Here is a 21228-nt window from a genome sequence, read left to right as displayed (position 1 = left end):
TGCCCAGCATTAATTTCCCCTCCAACGCTCTGTCGGAACTGTAAATATTCACTCGGCCTGATCAAGCTATACACATTTTCGGCTGTTTCTTGGAAAAGTCTTCCTAATACAATCTTAACTGTTGAATAGGAAGCCAGTTGCATACTATTCTGGGATTTCTCTTAAGTGTTATGCTGGGATTTGACTTCTTGTGTGAGTTCCTTGTGTTCTAAAATCTGTATTTATTTTTTCTCTTACATTTTGACAGAGCGCATCCTCCAGTAACTTTCTGAAAAAGAGTAAGATGATAAAAATTTTTTAAAGATCTCAGTTGTCTCAAAATATCTTTATTTGATTACCTCACTTGATTAACATGAAAATTTGTCTTCTAAAGCCTAAGTTGGAAATTACATTACTTTAAAACTGAATTGGATCCTACCTTCTGGTTTAACGGCTGAACAGTTTCATGAAATCCTTTTGTCAGTCTACATGTAGAAATACATTTGTACCGAGCTGTTTTCGTTGTTAATTCTGGAAGGCTCTATCTTTGATGTGCATTTCTTCATTTACTGAGTCAGACAGTCAGGCTGGGTTCAGAAGCTTGTGAGTTTAGTTCTGGAAACTTTCTTGTGTTACTCTGTCCCCCTTTCCATGGTTCATTACGTTCTGTTCTAGCTTCGTTTCTCTTGCTTTGATAAAACACCCTGACAAAAAGCAATTTAGCGGAGAAAGGATCTTCTTTTGATCACAATTCCAGGTTACAGACAGTCCATTATTGTGGGGAAGTCAAGGTACCAGGAACTTGAAAATAGCTAGATACAAAAAAGAGAAGCTCTCCTGAGTAAATTGGGAGTATGGGGAACATGGGAGAGGGTAAAAGGGTAGGGGAGAGGAAGGGAGGGGAGTGTAGAGAAAAATAAATAGCTCAATAAAAACAATAGAAAAAAGAAAGAAAATAGCTAGTCACATGGCATCCATAGTCAAGTAGAGAGAAAGGGTTGTATACTTGCTTGCTTGTGTTCAACACCCTCTCTAACCTCACACAGCCCACGAATCCCTTGCCAGGAACAGTACTGCTCCCGGTGGCCTGGATCCTCACACATAATCAAGATCCTCTCCCACACAGCTGCCCACAGGCCAACCTGATCTAGCCAATCCCTCTCTGAGACTCTCTACCCAAGTGATTCTCCATTGAGTTAACCTGACAATTAAAACTAAAACTACCCATCACAGTCTCTTTACACACACACACACACAAGCACACGCACACACACCACTCACTATCCTCTGTTCTTTCTTTTTCAGATTCCTGTTACTTGTATATACCTGTCTGTAACTCCAGTCCAGGGCATCTGAGACCCTCACACAGACATACATGCAGGCAAAACACCAATGCACATAAAATAAAAATAAATAAATCATAAGAAAAAGAAAAAAGTTTTCCTTTTGAAATGGACGCCAGACTGGTCTTGAGCTCCACACATAGTTGAGATGCTGGGATTACATAGCAACCACCACGCTCTCTTTATACAACGGTGTGCAATGAAACCAAGACCCTACGCTTGCTAGGCAAGTAAGTTACATCCCCAGCTCCCAAGACCCTATGCTTGCTAGGCAAGTAAGCTACATCCCCAGTTCTCTAAATGTTTTTGAAGCAAGAGCCAGTAACTGGGCTCTAAAGAAGGTCTTCATGGATCAGTGCCTTCCCAGCTCTTTATTATGTATCATACTTCTCTCTCTAGAAAACGTTTTGATCATCTCAAAACACCGACCAAGCACAGGATGTAACAAGTTCCCTAATTCTATTTTTTTTTATCGTGGACTCCTTCTTTCTGTGACTCTGCTCTTTCTTTTGCTTGTCAAACACTTAACCAAAAGGCAAAGTCTTCTAAGATACAAAAACTTGCCGGTTAAGGAGGGGGAAAGGGAACTCTGCTTTAGTTAATGGCATAACCAACATGACTAGAATCCTAAAAAAATAGAATTCATGGTAGAGTTTTATAGTGCTCATAGTGAACTGAACACATCTTTTATGATGCGGACTGATCTATCAGGAGGAAATCTCCCGCCTAGAGGGTGAAGTCTTCCATTAGGCAGGAGGCACCACTAATAGGCAGGCCTTCTGTTCCTTTGCTAGCCCCATGGTTTCTTTCTTTCACCAACACTTGCTGCAAAGGGTGCCATGAAAACTTCTCCAGCATTTGGTGATCATCTCTCTCCTCTCAGATTTTTCAAGGTCCTAGGGAAAAAAGAGAGTCTTCCTCGCTAAAATGTGGTGGCATTTGGTAAATGAATGAGTAACTGAACTAACAGCACTTGCTGGGGCCTAATGATAGAGTAAGTACTGAGGAAAAGGAGATTTAAAAAGAAAGCCATTCCTTAGAAAACAGGTTCAGCAGGAAACCAGGCTTGACACACATTCCTGATGACCTCATCTTGGTCCCTGGAACCCATGTAAGGTAAAAGGAGAGAAAAGCCTCCACAAAATTGTCCTCTGACCTCCACATGCATGCCGCAGCGTGTGCGTGTCCCTGCTTCCTTCACAAGCACACGTACGCACAGAGTAATAATAAAATAAAAGTTTAAAAATGCTTGGTGGTGTAGCCCTTTATCCCCAACACTTGGAGAAGAGAGGCAAACAGATCTCTGTAAATTCAGGACCCACCTGGTCTACACAGCTAGTTTCAGGCTAACACACTGAGATCCTGTCTAACACAAAGAAACAAAAAGAGACACTGGAGGCCCATAGAACCAGCAGGATGAGCAAGTATCGTGGTTTTCAAAGTTTCAAAAATCTCTCTACGTACCAACATGACCAGAAGTAGCATGATAAACAATACAAGAAAGTCAGTTGGGGCACAGTCCTGAAGGTAAATCCTTTTAGAATGCTTCTCAGGCAAAGGAAAAGTAGGGATTGAGGCCAAACAACTGAATTTGGTTATCAGAAAGTATGTTAGGATCCAGCTGATAATAAATAAATAGGTAAATAAATAGGAGGGAAAAAGAAAGAATTCAGTTTTTTTTTTAGATTTACTTATTTTTATTTTATGTGTATGAGTGTTGCCTGTAGTATGCATATGCACCGTGTATGTGCAGTGGTGCTGGCCAAAGCCAGTAAAAGGCATTGGATTCCTGGAACTGGACTTATAGATGGCTGTGAGCCTCTCTGTGGGTGCTGGAAACAAAACCCAGGTCCTTTGAAAGAGCAACCCGAGGTTTTACCTGCTAAGCCATCTCTCCAGCCCTGAAAATTTTTTGTGCCCAGAGCTGGCTGCTCAAATATTTTGAGGAAAATAAAGTTCTAGTTGCTGAATTTGCAAAAAGGTAGTATTTCTAGAATCTGCTTGGATGTTTTTAAAGTAGCCAATGTGTTTCTTAGTCCCTGGACAATGGTAAGAATGAAGGCACAAGATCATACATTTTGATGATGGAAACACAGTAGTAATACATTATCACGTCCAAAAATGCCAGTGAATTAAAGTCGGAGCTATCGGTATAAGTTCATACATCCCTGAATACGGGTAGATACAGAAATAATTGCAAATGTATATGCATATATGGAGATACCCACACACATACACACACATGCATATACACAATGAGCACACCTAGCACTCATGTTTCTCTTATTAACTCTATTCTCCAACAGAAGGAACAAAGACTTCTTAGGAAAATGGCTTCTCCACTGGGCGGTGGTGGCACATGCCTTTAATCCAGAGGCAGAGGAGGTAGATTTCTGTGAGTTCCAGGTCAGCCTGGTCTATAAGAGCTAGTTCCAGGACAGGCTCCAAAAAGCTACAGAGAAACCCTGTCTTGAAAAAACAAAAAAAACAAAAAACAAAAAACAAAACAAAAAGAAAAAAGAAAAATGGCTTCTCGTGCTTGGTGATGATGGTGCACACCTTTAATCCCAGCAAGTAGGAGGCAGAGGCAGGCGGATCTCTGTGACTTGGAGGAAAGACTGGTCCACAGAGCAAGTTCCAGGACAACCAAAGCTACATGGAGAAACCCTATCATAAAAAGAAGAAGAAGAAGAAAAAGAAGAAGAGGAAGAGGAAGAGGAAGAAGAGAAAAGGCTTCTCTAGGTCTACAGTAGAGAATACACAAGATGAGGCTGGCAGATCTTGTAGTACTAATGTAAGACTAATGTAAGTCTGTGAAGAAAAATGGGGAAGAAGAGGAGGAGGCAGAGGAGCAACAGCAGGGCTAGCTAGGGTAGGGCAGTGGCTCAGTAAAGTACTTCCTGTGCAAGCAGGAGACCTGCTCTTGATCTCCAGCACCCACTTAAAAATCAGACACAGAGGCATGCGCACGCGCGCGCGCGCACACACACACACACACACACACACACACACGTAATGCCGGCTCTAGGGAGGTGAAGCTAGGAGGATACCTGGGACTTGTTAACCAGTCAGTCTAACCAAATCAGTGAACTCTATGTCATAAGTGCATTTTTTTTTCAAGTAATGAGTAAGCATTTTATCAAAGAATTGCCAAGGGCCAACAAGATGGCTCTAGCTGTCAAGTCTGATGACCTGAGACCAGTAGAGGGAGAGAACTGATTCCCAAAAATTATCCTCTAACCTCCACACATGCAAATGTGGTGCACACACCTACCCCCAACCCTCCACACTAAATAAATGCACAACAAAAAATATGGTCTAGTGAAATGGCTCAGTGGGTAAAGACACTTCCTGCCAGGCCTGATGACCTGAATTCAATCACTAGAACCCACATGGCAGAAGGAAGGAGAAAACCAACTCCTGAGTATTTGTCCTTTGACCTTCACATGAATGCTGTGTCAGGCACACACACACACACACACACACACACCACAATTTACTAAAAGAATAAAGTGGAGAACCATTGAGGAAGATACCTGAGGTTACTCTGGCCTCCATATACCTACACACACACCACACACACACAAAATGGATAAGGGGCTGGAGAGATGGCTCTGCAGTTAAGAGCTCTGGCTGCTCTTCCAGAGGACTTAGGTTTGATTTTTATCACCCACACAGCAGCTCACAACTGTCTTTAACTCCAGTTCCAAGGAATCTAAAAACCATTTCTGGACTCGGTGGGCACCAGGCAAAATACTCACACATCATAAAATAATAAATTAAAAAAATTAATCTGGCAGTGGTGGCACATGCCTTTAATCCCAGAGCTCAGGGGGCAGAGGCAGAAGGAGATCTGTGACTTTGAGACCAGCCTAGTCTACAGAGTGAGTTCCAAGACAGCTAAAGCTACAGAGAAAGCCTGTCTCAAAAAATAAACAAAAATTAAAGCAATACAATTTGCAGTTTTTTTAAAAGATGGCTATAGATAACAATAATATACTGTCCCTGATTTGAACACTACACAATGCACAGAAATATGGAAACATAAGATACCTCAGAGCCCTGAAAAAGCTAGCTAGCTATGTTGGTGTATGCCCTTGGGAGATATAATTAGTTGGGAGGTGGAGGCAGGAAAATCAGAAGTTCCCAGTCATCTTTAGCTACATAGCAAGTTCAAAATCAGCCTAGCCATGTGAGAACCTGTCTCAAAAACAAAACAAACAAGCAAACATGAGGTTGGAGAAACGTCTCCGTGGTTAAAACCACATGCTGTTTTTTCAGAGAACCTGAGCTCCATTCCCAGCATCCAAATCAGGCAGCTTACAGCACCTGTACCTCCATCCTAGAGGAGACGCAACACATCTGATCTCTGCAGTAACCAGGATTAATGTGCATACAACCCTCAGACACATACACACATTTACATGTATATATATATATATATATTTAAAACAAATAAAACTTAGAGATATAGAGAAGTTGTATTCCTTAAAACCATATTGAATTGAGGAGAAATTAAAGTCTTGATACATAGTACAATTAATTCAAAGATTTTTTTTGCAAAGTAGAATTTAAGAAAAAGCAATTTTTAAAACAGAAATAGAAAGCTCTTGGTAATATATGCCTGCCATCCCAGTTTTCAAGAACTAAGCGAGGCAAGGGGCTAACGCAAACTTGTAGACAGCTTGGGTGTTTTCATAGAATAAAAGAGCTCTTTTCAACCAGACAAAAATGTCCTGTGTCTCTGTTACTTTGAGTCTGAACTTCTAGAAGTACAGAAATTTATCCTGACATCAAAACACTACCCAGCAACCATTTATTCTATTTACAGTGCCTCCCTAACTAAAAATGGTTACAGAATTCTGAATGCTATTGTTGAATGCTTTATAATCTCAAGGACTTTTTTTCTGGGCACACAGCATATAAAATAATACAGTAGCAGCACGTAACCCTGTGTTGCTCTTGCAAAAGCAGATGCTAAATCATTCGGTGCTTTCTTTGGGATACCTCCTTACTCAGTTCAGCTGTGAAGGCAGCGGCTTGCTTGCGGCTGCTGCTGCTCCTCCTCCCCTTCTTCCTCTTCTTATTCTTATTTTTCAGACAGGGTCTCTCTACATAGCCCTGGCTGTCCTGTATGTAGACCAGAACAGCCTTGAATTCACAGAGATTCATATGTCTCTCCCTCCCAAATGCTGAAATTATGTAATTAAAGGTTTATACCACAACTTCCAGCCTGGTAGCACTTTTTCTTTCTTTTTGGTTTTTCAAGACAGGGTTGCTCTGTGTAACCATCCTAGATGTCCTGGAACTCACTTTGTAGACCAGGCTGGCCTCCAACTCACAGAGATCCTCCTGCCTTTACCTCCCTAGTGCTGGGATTAAAGATGTGCACCACCACTGACAGCAGTTTTCTTTCTTTCTTTTTTCTTTTTTTTTTTTTTTTTTTTTTTTTTTGGTTTTTCGAGACAAGTTTTCTCTGTAGCTTTGGAGCCTGTCCTGGAACTAGCTTTTGTAGATCAGGTTGGCCTCAAACTCACAGATATCTGCCTGCCTCTGCCTCCCAAGTGCTGGGATTAAAGGCATGCGCTACCACCTCCCGGCTAGCAGTTTTCTTAAACTAGCCCTGTTAATAAGTTATTAGTATTTTCCATAAAGAAAGTTAACTTAGAATGGTAATAGCTGCAGGGAACAAGGAGAGGCAATGCCTTTAAAAGGCTTGTAGAAAGTCCGATGGTAATGACGCACACCTTTAATCCCAGCACTCCAGCACAGAGAAAGGCAGATCTCTGTGAGTTCGAGACCAGCCTGGTCTACAGAATGAGTTCCAGGTCTTTGTAGCCAGGGCTACAAAGATAAACCCTATCTCTAAAAACAAACAAACAAAAAGGCTTCCAGACAAGTTTCCAATCACTAGAGGGTTGGGGGATTCTTTCTACAGTTTAAAGGACAGGAGATCATGAGTATGAATTTATTCTCCCTCCTCCTCTCTGGGGTGTGGGGTATGTGGGGGGTGTGTGTTGCTATGTTCTCCAGGTTGGCTTTAGACTCTTGAATTCAAGTGGTCCTCTTGCCTCGGTGTACCAAATAGCTAAGCCTACAAGCATGTGACACCAAGCCAAAAAAAAAAATTCAACTATAAATAATTGTAATACTTTTCAAAGAAGTCATTTTACTGGCGAGTGTGCAAGCAGAAATAAAAATCCCAAATAGAATAAGGTGAATGAAGATGTTTTATTTATTTGGTTTTTGTTTTGTCTTGTTTTTTTGTTTTCAGAGACAGGGTTTCTCTGTGTAGCTTTGGAACCTGTCCTGGAACTCATTTTGTAGACCAAGCTAGTCTCTAACTCACAGAGCTCTACCTGCCTCTGCCTCCCTTGTGCTGGGATTAAACGTGTGCGCCACCACTGCCCAGCTAGACATGATTTATGAGGGACAATGATCTAGTGTTGTGGCTTTAATGTCCATGTTTTACTCGGAGCCTCAGCGTTGAGGTGACTAAACCATGAGTGTAGAAGGCACAAAGGTCTTTTGATCACAGATAAGCACTAAGGCACCTGGAATGTTAAGCAAACTGGGCTGTCCTTCCCGGAGAAGGAATGTATTATCTGTTATCTGCCCAGAAGGCTGGAGAGGATGTGTCCTACCCTGCTGACCCTTGCTCTATATGTGTGGTCAGAGACTCTGAGGCCCTGAGCCCTCCCCCAGACCCTTACTTTGCTCCTAATGGAGTCTATGTTTGCTGTGCTCATGGGATTGAGCTAATTATCACCAGAATAGTTTTGTACCACATCGTGCTGTGTCTAAAGCAAACCATGTAGAGTCAGAACAAAGTTGAACAAACACAGGGCGCTGAGTTGTGTTGTGCCTTCCTGCCTCTTGTCTCCCATGGCTCACCACCCTGCTAGCCCTGGAGGTCTCAAAAACCTCAAACATGAGAACAGGATCCTCATGGCTGGGTGCAGTGACATTGCAGAAGTGGGTTTATGTTTGACAGTGGGTTTGTTAGAAAACCAAGTTCAATGCTTTCTTGTCCTAACAGGCTTTTTAGTTTGGGTTTGGTTTCTGTGGGATTTTTATTTTTGTTTTAAACTTGTAAGACAATTCTTGTGTAACAGTTTCCTCCAAGATTGAAATAGTCCATCTTGCCAGGAAGTTCCTAAAGCAGAAAGGTAAAGAACTCAAATAGCTTCCAGAATTTCCTGAAACTGGCCAGATTCACTCCATCCTCTCCCTATCAAAGTAAGCAAGAAAAGCTGAGAATTCCTCTCAGAGGGAGTGAAACAGCTGCAGAGAAGATTCTCAGACAAGAGCTGCCTGGAAAAGATTTAGAGCAATGAGGCACCTGAGAAGGACACTCTCCAAACTGTTGAGCTGCCAGCAGGCTGTGAAGTGTGCTCCAGGTTCTCAGCACTGTGAGCTGTTACTGATGCTGGGGTGGGCTTTGGTGATGCAGCTGTCTTTGAGTCATTTTTGGTCCTCTAAGTAACCCTTCACCCACACACTTTAAAGAAACCCCAATCAAACTCATTGGTCCGTCAAGTTGGACTTCGGTGGTGTCTGTACTTTGATCTGTCATGGGTTCCTATCTAGTGTGAGCTGACATGTGCTGCATCTCCTCGGGAAAAGTTTTATTACACAACAGCATTGCAGCATAGAGACCCTCACTAGATGCATCCTGGATCTTGAAATTCTCAAACAACTTTATGAATTGTCAGCCAAATGACCTTCTACTGTTTACAAATTGTTCAGTCTGTAGTATTCTCTGTTACAGCAATCAAAATGGACTAATACACAGTGTTCCTCTCCCATGAAAATTGAAGCAAACATTTATTTTAAAATAAAAGCAAGGCATGGTGCAGTCCTTTAACCCGAGCACTCAGAAGGCAGAGGGAAGCAGATCTCTGTGAGTTCCAGGCCAGCCAGACCTACAGAGTAAGAACAGCAAAATGTAGAGGTAATTCTAACAAGACTAAATTTTTTTCTAGACAGGTATATACAGATACTCTTTTGCTTATAGTATGGTTATATCCCCACGAGTCCATTGTAAGTTGAAAATAAAAACGTGTTCACCTGCAACCCTGCTTCAGAGAGCAGGGAGTTACTTTTCAATAAAACCTGGCTTGCTTGCCTTTAATATTGCTATATTAGTTCAGCAACACAGTGCACAGAAAAATGTCATTTGTTTCCCATTGTGATCATGTAATATGTTACAGAATGGAATGCTGCAGCTGCCAGTGCCACGACAAAATGTCACATTTCACATCTCCAGCTTAGGAATAAAATAACATTGAGGTCTAGGGATACAACATGATTGGTGGAGTGTTTGCTTGGCATGCACAAAACCCTGGGTTCCGTCTTCAGCTCCACATGGTATATCAGATCAATCCCATAATCCCAGTACTGGATGCGGGGTAGTGTACAGGAAGGGAGGAGGAAAGACAAGAGAATCAAAAGTTCAGTTTTGATTCCAGCTATAGTTTGAGTTCAAGATCAGTCTGGGGTACACAAGATCCTGTCTCAAAAACAAAATCAACAAAAGAACAACAACAAAACCCAACAAATAATAATAAAAACCAAAACAAACAAAAACCCAATAGACTAGAGAGATGAGTCAGTAAGTGAAAGAAAATAATCACCGTTGGGTTTGTTTCTAGAGCTCTTGAATTTTGAGGTATATTCCAGAAAGCACAATTCAGGCTGTTAGTGATTCTCACTAGCAGATTCTAAAAGACAAGTGTAATGTAGAGGTGGAAGAGAGGAACTTAGCAAGGAGAAGCATGAAGAGATAAAAAAACGGAGCAGTTTTTACTGAAGACCAGCTGGGCTACAGACCTCTCCACAGTGTAGTTTACCTTTCTCCCTGAGAACCTTCCTGAAACTGTGGGGCTTCCCAGATGACAGCCTGGCCTGGATCTGTGTGATTCAGGAAAACATGTGGGATGTTAAACTCCCTTGGAACTGGGTTGTTTGCTTTTATCTTTACTTTTTTCTTTGTTTCTTTTTAGAGAGAGCCTTAAGTAGGCAAGGTTGGCCTTCAACTCCTGTGCCTGGCCTCCTGAATGCAGGCATACAGAAACACTGTTCCCTGCTCCTGGCTCTGTAACTAGGCCCAGTTCTTCCCTTTATAAGCTGCTAGGTGGATTACTTAATATGACGTTTACGTGTGTGTGTGTGTGTGTGTGTGTATGTTTGTATGGTGTTTCAAGTGTAATTTTTTTCTTTTATTTAAGATAGGGTTTCTGTGTAGCCCCAGCTGCCCTGGAACTTGTTCTGTAGACCAGGCTAGTTTCAAACCCAGAGATTCACCTGCCTCTGCCTCTGGAGTGCTGGGATTAAAGGCATGTGCCTCCACCACCCTCATTACTGTTAATGATTGTTATATGGATAGGATGTTCAACAAATATCAATCTACCTTACTTTTAAAATTAAACATAAAACAACTTGTGCCAGTTTTTAAAAATGAGCATAATAGTGGTTTCCAGGCACAGGGTTCTCAGAATCTAAGGGTAGATAGTTCCAATTTGGCTCAGGTGGTTTGTTTTCCCTCTGGTTATTAGTGTCAAGTTCCTTCTTGTCCCTGGGGTTCTAACTATGGCTTGCTACCATCATTATTTCCAGTTAACTCTAGACACACACACAAACACACATCAGTGGTTTATTATGAAAACCTAATAGTACACAGCAAATATCCCATGGTTCTTATGTTTTTCTTTTCCAGACAAAGGAAACAAAAACGATTTAACATTTGGTCTTAAGCTTCAAATAAGATCAGTGAAACTGCTCCTTCACATCACCACCTATTAGGCAGGTTGATGCTATTTTTATCTTGAGGCATTTTTTTTTTTTTTTGGTTTTTCGAGACAGGGTTTCTCTGTAGCTTTGGAGCCTGTCCTGGAACTAGCTCTTGTAGACCAGGCTGGTCTCGAACTCACAGAGATCCGCCTGCCTCTGCCTCCCGAGTGCTGGGATTAAAGGCGTGCGCCACCGCCGCCCGGCCCTCTTGAGGCATTTTTATTTCTGTTATTTTAATGTTGGATTATATTTCTCTCAGAATTAACATAAAACACAGCTAGTTTATTCAAAGCATGACAAAACCAATCAGCCAACCAAACAAAACCAGGTTTGAGATCTTGGATAAGCTTAGAAAATGCACAGATACTTATGACTGACTTGGTATCAGGGGTAATGTTTACTACCTTTCTGGGCTTAATAACGACAGACACAGTATCTTCTCTCTTTAAGACCCTGAAATTTTGTCATATGATGCTCACAAGTGAGGCTGCTGGGGATAGATTGTCTGGATTAGCATCTCAGCCCCAGGGATGTTGATACCTCAGCAGGTACAGGTGCCTATTGACAAACCTGACCACCTGAGTTAGATTCTCAGGAGCCACGTACTAGAAGACAGAACAAAGCCCTAACCCTGCAAGTTGTCTCTGACACTGCCCACAAACCCATATAAATACATAAATGTAATTTAAAAATCTCTGCTCCAATACTGACTATGTACAAGTTTCACTATTTTTTCCTTATTAGTGAAGTGGAGATAATATTATCTTAGGTGGCTAATCAGAATATTGAGTGAGCAAGAATATTAAAAACTTACTATTTTGCCTGGTACATAGGAAGCACTCAAATATAATTTACAATTGTGCACCGGTGACTGTCCTTAGTGACATTCACTGAGTTGGCCTTTATATATGCCAGACCCTGTGATTGACACCAGCCCTATCCAAGGGTTTATTTACGAACAGAATAAAAAAGATTTGCTAGTTGAACATAGTGGCTCTGTAACTCTAAAACATAGGATGTTGAGACAAGACTGCTATGCATTGTGGGCCAGCCTGAGCTACAGAGTAAGAGCCTGTCTCAAAGCAATAAAAGGCTTACTGCTGTGCCTCATAGGTGTTTGCTTTGTTTCAATGCTGAAGCTTCAACTCAGGGGCCTGGGCTTGTGAAGAACATGCTCTAGCGTGGACCTAGCTAGCTTCCATCCAGTTTGTGATTCAGTTTGTGACTATGAATGGGGAGAAAGGTCTCTATTTACCTTATATCTAAGTGAAATTTAGTATTTCCTTCAATTATTAATATGGGGGGATAAATCATAGTAGTGTTAGCCATTTCTGTGGCTTTGTTAACAAGAGAAATAACAGCTCGCTCTTTCAGTTTTTTTGGTTTTTTCCCTCCAGAGACAGGACTCCTCTGTTTAGCCTTGGCAGTCCTGGTACTCGCTCTGCGGATCCACCTGCCTCTGCCTTCTAAGTGCTGGGATTAAAGGCGTGCACCACCACTGTCTGGCTAATGACAGCTATTTCTGTATTGCTTTATATAGTTCTCTCAGTATTTCAAAATGCAACTCAACCTTATCACTATTTTGTTTTAATAGTTAGACTGTCCTATGACTAAATCTTCTATCAGTCATAGGCCTGTATTCATAAAGAAACATTTAAGTCATTACAATTTAATCATTTTGCTGTTTTGGGATTAATATTTTATAATTTGTTTTCTACGTATGTACTTTTATGTGCCTTTATGTCTTCACTAGACTACTAAAAATCCATGGCATAAAAATGTTAAAAGGTCTTATTAATCCCAACACTGAGGAGGAAGAGATAGGAGGATCTCTGTAAGTTCGAGGCCAGCCTGATTTACAAGCTCGAGTTCCAGGACAGGCTCCAAACTACAGAGAAATCGGGTCTTAAAAAACCAAAAGGAAAAGAAAGAAAAAACGGTGCATAGAGAAATGGTACTGAAGTTATAAATTAGAAAGCCACTAAGCAAACAAGTCGCTTCACCTCCCTCAGCCTGCTTTGTCAGCTGGAAAATGAAATAATGCCAGGGTCACAGGACCATTATAAAAATGTTAGTATCCATAAAAGTGTATTGACCACTGCAAGTGCGAAAACGCTTACTATCCTTGCCTTACAGATGTATCTGGTCACGTGCTGGGAAATGTGAAGGAAATGGAGCATGACCTTTGACTTTTAGTAGTTTACATTCAATCACAGATATGGCACAAAGGAAAAACCAACAAAACATTTAGAAAGCAACCCAAATTCATTGTTTGGAAGGGGGATCAGACATCCACATCGTTGGCTGTGAGTTGGCAATCACAAATATCAAATGCACTTACATCCCAAGTAACAAGAAGGCAGCCACAGTCAAGACTAGCCTAGAGACAGTCTGCAAATGCTTTACCCTTCTGATTGAGATGATGTAACTAAAATGACCCCTCAGTTAGTTCCAAGTTTTTTAGCATTCTACATACACTTTAGACAAGGAATATAAAAGTGAGAATCTGGCAACAGTGCCTCTCTCAATATCGCCATGACTGACTTTTTCATGGTCAACGTTGGTTAGCTCAGATGTGTAACATCACATCACTGTCTCGTGCTGCCACTTCCTTTAAGAATACCCCAGGGGCTGGACAGATGGCTCAGCGGTTAAGAGCATTGACTGCTCTTCCAAAGGTCTTGAGTTCAATTCCCAGCAACCACATGGTGGCTCACAATCATCTGTAATGGGGTCTGGTGAATATTGTATACATAATAAATAAATATTTAAAAAAAAAAAAAAAAAAAAAAAAAGAATACCCCAAATCCCTCAGGTCCATTTCTCTTTTCATCAAAGATTCATGATAATCTTTCACTTGGTTATTTGACTGTCTGTCCCCCCATTCTTTCCTGTCCAACAACAGAACCCTGACAAATGCTGAAGAGGGAGCATTTCGACAGTTATATGTATGCCTAATTAAATTAGCACTCGGTATTTTGGAATTTGCTTAGAGTGATTTAATTATCCAGACTCCGACAGAATTTCCCAACACTACAAAGTGAGAGATGGACAGCTAAAACGTCAGAAATCTCAGTGGGATGGCATTAATCAGAGATGCACTTAGAAATCTAAAGAAAAAAAATCTTGTACCTACTTTGCAAGGAAAAATATTTTTAAATACATAGACTAGTATAAAGATCTGAGAGCATTCTGAAGTTTTGTCTGAGTATAAAATATAGGCTGGGGCTGACTTATGGCTGCACTTAAGAGCACTGGCTGCTTGCTCTTCTAGAAGACCTAGGGTTCGATTCTTCAGCACCCACCTGGAGGTTCACAACCATCTGTGACTCCAGTTCCAGGGAATCCAACATCCTCTTTTGGTCTGCAAGGACAGCACACAACCGTGCTATACACTTATATGAAGGCACACTCATACACATAAAATATTTTTCGTATAAAAATATTGGTTGCTAATTTTGTCCAATTTGAAATTCCAATCTTTCAGTGTATTAGCTCAACTGTAAGCCAATTTGTACGAAAAGACTTAGTCGGGCCTGTGCATCGTCGTCTTTTCAAGCAAGCCGCTCAAAACACGGACTCCCTGACAAGCTTTTGACAGCACAATGAATAGTCGGTCTCCAGAAGTGTCCCTACTTCGAATTACCCATTCTTCCTGGAGAAGAAAATTAGTATCTACGCTGCCTGCATCACGTTGAGGGACACAATCTTAACCTTAATCGGGAAGGATTCTGACGCCGCACAGCACCTAAAACTACAGGTCTCCTTATTTCTTTTGAGACACGTCCGCCACAAAACAGACCGCTCCCTTTGGCGGAGAGCGCCTATTCTCGTCCGACAACGGCCGCCGAGATGAGCCTGAGGCTGCTCGCGTGGATTTCGGCCGTGGGTGGTTCGGGGCACGTGGTGGCGTGGGGACAGGGGACCCGGTTCCCTCCTCCCGCCTCCGCGGAGAAGAGCCTGTGAGCACACCTCCACCCCGGGGCAGGCCACTTCCTAAGACCACACGGCCTCGGGATCCGCGGAGGACGCCCGCTCCTCTCAAAGGCCCCCTCGCCCTCCGTTTCTCCGACACCCGCCTCTCTTCAGGGGTCCTCGACCCCCTGGGGACGGCGACGGACGACGCCCCCGAGGCGAGAAACGGCTCTCTAATCCGCTCTCTGGTCCCCCTCTGCCCACAATGCACCGGGACCAGCAGGAAGGCCGCTCCGACCCCTAATTTTCCCGCGAATTCAGTTCAAAGAGGCGGCCGGGCCCGCGGTCGGCGGCGCGCACGGGCCAACCAAGCCGCGCCTCCGCGAGAAGCGCCTCCGCGTGACTGACGGGGCGATCTGCGGACCAACGGGCTGGGCGGCCGGGCGGCGCGCGCTCCCGTCGGCCAATCAGAGCGCCGGGCGGGGAAGTGGGCGGAGCGGGGCCAGGGTAGGGTGAGCGGCCTCCGAAGCGGAGCGGGGCTCGCAGGAGACACTTTTTTTTTTCCTCCCTCCTTCCCTCCTCTCCTCCTCCCTTCCCTTCCCCTCTCCTCCCCTCTCTCCTCCTTCCCCCCTCGGTCCGCCAGAGCCTGCTGGGGCGAGCAGTTGGTGTAGCAGGCGCTCACTCTCCGGAGCCGCCCGGCGGGTAGCTGGCGGGGGGGAGGAGGCAGGAACCGCGATGGCGCCTCAGAAGCACGGCGGTGGGGGAGGGGGCGGCTCGGGGCCCAGCGCGGGGTCCGGGGGAGGCGGCTTCGGGGGTTCGGCGGCGGCGGTGGCGGCGGCGACGGCTTCGGGCGGCAAATCCGGCGGCGGGGGCTGTGGAGGCGGCGGCGGTTACTCGGCCTCCTCCTCCTCCTCCTCCGCGGCGGCGGCTGCGGGGACCGCGGTGTTACCGGTGAAGAAGCCGAAGATGGAGCACGTCCAGGCTGACCACGAGCTTTTCCTCCAGGCCTTTGAGAGTGAGTGTGAGAGGCTCCGGGAGGGCGAATGCCGCTGCTCCGCGCTCGGGACACGGGGCGCTCCGCCGGGCTTTCGCGGAGTGCACTTGGTTTGGGAGTGGAGGGAGGAATCGGGGGGACGTCCCGGCTCCCGCGGTCCGTGACTCCCGGAAGGTTCGCCCCGGGGCCCCCACGTCCCGAGCAGCCTCGTAGGTGTGGACGTGACGGTTGAACGGAACGCGGCCGGATCCCGAGACGAGTTCGTGTTTTCTTTTATGCCTTCCCTACTTTACAAGTACCGGGGCTCCAGCTGTAGGTTTCGGGGGGCAAAGATGTGCGGGCGGGAGTGCAGGGAAGCCGAGGAAATTGTCAGTGGGCTGAAATGCCTTCGCACTCACTTGGGCTGCGTGTTAACACGGCACCATTTGAAGCCTTAGCCTTTCTGACCTATCCGCCCATTTTATGGATACGTAGACTGAGACAGAATAGGCAGGCGTCTTCTCCGGGGACGACCTCGGAACTGTATCTTAATTCCAGAACGTTTTCTTATCTCAATTTTTTGTTACAAAAGATGCGTGGAGGACGAAACTATGACTTACTTGGGAAAGGGAACACAGTGTCTGGAAACAAACAATAGAATTTATAAACAACATTATGACTACGAATAAAATTGGTACTTAATAGATATCTTATCCTGATTGTTTTGCTTCGCTTTTCTGTAGATGCTGTAATTTGGGCAGTCTTCTGGCCAAGAATTTTACGGCAACTTGAATAAACTCAGCTTTACCGTCGAATGTCTTTATTTACAATATTACCGTGGCATATGCTATGGGCATGGTATCAGCTGTGCTTGGAAAAGACGTTTTACATTGTTTAATACTCTTATTCATTCTCATGAGCGCTTCACGAAATTCTAATTGGAATTTAATAAAAATAATTTTTATTTTTATTGACATATTGAACCTGCTTTAGAGATTATTCTTTTGCTTAATATGCTTTTATAAAAATCTGAGAAGCTTTTACGTGAAAATGGAACTGAAGGACAGTCATAAAAATAAACACGTTCGTTTCTACCTCTTCTAAAATATCCCATCTCCGTTTAACTTGAAACTAAAGCTAAACTGGAGATTAAGTGGAAATTTAAAACTTTCTAAATGTTATGAGAAGATAAATCCTCTAGTAGGCTTTAACTACTTGTTTGCAGATGAGCCCACCTGCGAGAAATTGTCATTAAGGGTTAGGGCTTTTTTTTTCCTTCTAATGTTGATTTCAGTTTCTGGATGTTTAAGTTCTTAATATAATTACTAATTTAGGTATTCATAATTAGATTAATACTCAGAGAAATGTGATTCTGGTAGCTTACTAATAACACTGGAATGGGGGTATGAAGATATATTTTCAACTTTAACCTAAGTCTTTTATAAAAATAAAATGTTAAGCATTAAAAAGATTGTTCTGGGAACCTATTAATTATGAGTTTACAATGTAGTGAATCTTATAATATTAATTTTGAGCATATCTCTATTAGAATGTTTGGGAAGAGTTTAATTTTGGCTAGTTACTACAAGTTTTTGTAATTGCCAGTTATTTGGCTTTAGTAAGTTTTTGTGGAATAGAGTTATCTCTAGGTACTTTTGGGAGGGAAAGGGGTAGTAAGTCATCAAATGAGTTTACTGCTTTTTGCAGAAGCACAGTAATGACACTACCTTGGGATTGGTTAGCTTGAAATTGTTGCTTGTATCTAAGAGAGCGTGGCAGGGGGAGGGAAGAGGATTTTATGAATATATGCCTGCCATAGACTGAATGACCTTTGGTGTTTACTAATTTTCTGGATGTAAACACATAGTACACCATTTTTACAAAGGAGAATTGTTGTGTGCTGGTTAGAGTGTGGGTTGCATGGGCTGAGGTGATGGTTTACTGACAAGTTCATTAAAAAGATTGTTTGAATTTTGTTTCCTGTTTCCCAGAACCAACACAGATCTATAGATTTCTTCGAACACGCAATCTTATAGCAGTAAGTAGTCAACTAAATTTACTAATATTATTCGATTCTTATAACTTCATCTGTAATTTTAATATTTTAATTTTTTTATAGCCAATATTTTTGCACAGAACTCTTACTTACATGTCTCATCGGAACTCCAGAACAAGCATCAAAAGGTACATTTTATGAATCTTCTTTCAAGCCGGTCAAACCACTAGGAAACTTTGTCTTAGAGTAGATGAGAGATTCTCAGGAGAGAGTTCTTCAAAGTTTTGTCTTTAAAGTTCTAGTTACATATTATGAAAATTGAAAAAGCAACTAGTTGAATTTGTAATAATTTTATTAAAGTATCATTCTTATAATTCTAGTTTATCTCTAGTTTTTCTCTTCAATAGAAATTATCTAATGAAGTGATTTTACTGACTCAATTTTACTCTTTGCTGTTCTTTTCAAGTTTGGTTGCTAGGACTTAATGATTTCTAAAGGGCTGGGGTAACTTACCTAACTTTGATACTCTTGAAGTTACTAGAAGAGTCTCTAAAAAGGTGTTTTGATCCTCTGCTCTTTAGAGCAGAGTCTGGATGTGTTGTATAGGACTTATTTTTATTGTATGAACTATCCCTGTGTGATCTAGTAGTTAATCAAAGGTAATGATGGAAGTCAAGTTCCATGATTTAAGTTCAAGATTTACTTACTGAGCATATCAAAACGTACAACTTTCAGTTGAAAAGAAAGACCTTCCATTAAACTTTTGGTATCAACAATATAGTCTGTTTGTATGTTAAGTCAAGGTCTTGCTAGGTACAAATGGCAGGCCTGAAAACTCACTACATAAGCTAGACTGGCCCCAAACTTATGACTGTTCTGTCTCAGCTTCTGTCCCGGTACTAACATTATAGATGTGAGCCACTATGCCTATCTATTTTAATAGTCCTGACTTTATAAAACAATTAAGCTACTTGAATATGTTAAAAACTAAGCTGGTCTCGAAAGAAGGAAGGAGGGAGGGAGGGAGAGAAAGAGAGAGAGAGAGAGAGAAATTAAAAAATATTATCTAGGTGCTTAATATAAAGAAAAAAGTGTTATAAATGTTTTATTAATGAAATTGATAAGGACACAATGTACACGGTTTTGTAATACAAGCCTATTAGAAACATAGAATCAGCTGGGTGGTAGCGGCGCATGCCTTTAATCCCAGCACTCGGGAGGTAGAGGCAGGCGGATCTTTGAGTTCGAGACCAGCCTGGTCTATAAGAGCTAGTTCAGGACAGGCTTTAGGGAAACCCTGTTTCAAAAAACCAAAAAAAAAAAAAAGAAAAGAAAGAAAAGAAACGTAGAATCCTTTTTGGAGAAGAAAGAATAATTTCCTTAATAAGGATTCACAGTCTGTTTCTATCATCAGATCAGCTATTCATTTTTATCTTCAAAGACCATTCTTGGCTTGTGGGCTTATATAAAAACAGTAAGCCAGATTTGGCTGTGGTCTGTAGTTCAGTTACTTTTGATTCATTCTGTAGAACTTTGTGGATTTAACTTTTTTTAGTTAAAGCTTTTTAATACAGTTAGTTATTCCAGGATATGACCTGATTTTGATTTTAAAAGATAGTTTAAGATTTATTATGTAGATAGCATTCCTTCCATGTATGCCCGCACACCAGAAGAGAGCACCAGATCTCATTATAAATGGCTGTGAGCCACCATGTGGTTGCTGGGAATTAACTCAGGAACTCTGGAAGAGTTAGTGCTCTTAACCACTGAGCAATCTCTCCTGCCTAAAAGTGATAATTTTTAAAAGCTAAATTTGGATTAATTTATAAGTAGATTGAATACATATCATTTTCATAACGTTTGCTTATTAGACTGTCTCTTAAGATACATTATATGCTAGTAGACATAGTATAAAAAGTGGGCATGGCATGGTGGCATATGCCTTTAATCTAAACACTGGAATGGCAGAGGCAAGTGGGTCTCTGAGTTCAAGGCAAGCCTGATCTACTTAGCAAGTTCTAGGACAGTACATAATGATACTCTGACTCAAAAACAAAGCAAAATTTTGGTTTTTCTGGTTATTTAGTCCATTATATATCTTTTAAGGTTTTTTGAACCCTACCAGTGTGTTGTGAGTCTCCCTCTTCCCCCAGGTTCATGTAATTTTAATCATTCTGTTTATTGGTGACAGCATTATTTCATTTGTCAATCTCAGGTGTGGTATGGTGTTACTTTTCTAAAGAAGTACTTGTGGTTGGAGAGGTGCTGTTTTTCTGTGGTGTCTTCCTTTTTCCCTACAGAAGGCTGGATCATCCTTATGACCTTACCTATTTCAAACTGTTGCTACTGTTCAGTTTTCTTGGTTTCTCAATATTGGAAGAAATGCTTGGGTTTTGAGTCTTACCTTTCTTTCTTTAGACAAATTTTTTTTTAAGATTTATTTATTATGTATACAACTTTCTGCCTCCATGTATGCCCGTACACCAGAGGAGGGCGCCAGATCTCAGTACAGATGGTTGTGAGCCACCATGTGGTTGCTGGGAATTGAACTCAGGACCTCTGGAAGAGCAGCTCTTAACCTCTGAGCCATCTATCCAGCCCTCTTTAGACAAAATTTAAATTTTTTCTTTGTCACAAAAAAATTAATATTCTTAAATGTTCCAGTAATTAAAACCCTTCTTTAATATTTCTACTGAAGTTCTTTGTAATTAGCCTAAAAGAATCCTTCAGTTTTCCTCTTTTATTTGTAGATTGAAAATACTGTTTTTTCTAAATTACTACTAGGCTGTATGATAAAACTTTAAAATTGATTTTTTTTGTTATTCTAAAGATAAAGAGATTTTTTAAAAAAGTATTAATGGAGAATGATTTTATTCACTTAAAATATAGACAATACCATTCTGTCAATATTTTACTGTAATGTATTCTTATTAGCACTTTCTTATAGGAAGTTTTTATTAACGCAGTTTAATATTTGACCCATCACAGTGGCACATGTTTGTAATACCAGGTATTGAAGGGCACAGAAGGGAAGATCTCAAGTTTTAGGCTACTTGTCAAGAGCCTGTGGGGGGGGAGGCAGGGGGCTGTTTTTAAAGACTAAGCCTTCATACTTATGTAAATTCTATTATTTACACACAAGTATTAAACTGTTACTGAGGGGCTGGACAAATGGTTCAGTAGTTAGGACTACTGATTGCTCTTCCAGACCTGAGTTCAGTTCCCCAAAT

At 41.8% G+C, this 21228-nt stretch overlaps 1 protein-coding gene across 1 annotated transcript in view; it reads left to right on the top strand.

The window, feature by feature from the left end:
- Positions 1-15545: 15545 nt before the first annotated feature.
- Suz12 (SUZ12 polycomb repressive complex 2 subunit) overlaps positions 15546-21228 on the top strand; it is a 42013-nt gene continuing 36330 nt past the window's right edge. Inside the window, exons 1-3 of the mRNA XM_038327960.1 lie at positions 15546-16044; positions 17994-18040; positions 18122-18186. Of these exons, the coding sequence (XP_038183888.1) occupies positions 15765-16044; positions 17994-18040; positions 18122-18186 (392 nt within the window). The 5' untranslated portion in view covers positions 15546-15764. The remainder of the gene's footprint in view (positions 16045-17993; positions 18041-18121; positions 18187-21228) is intronic.

The sequence above is a fragment of the Arvicola amphibius genome, chromosome 4 (genome assembly GCF_903992535.2).
Source record: "Arvicola amphibius chromosome 4, mArvAmp1.2, whole genome shotgun sequence".
NCBI lineage: Eukaryota > Metazoa > Chordata > Mammalia > Rodentia > Cricetidae > Arvicola > Arvicola amphibius.
The sequence above is the reverse complement of the archived record's forward strand: the minus strand, read 5'-3'. Positions and strand labels throughout refer to the sequence as shown.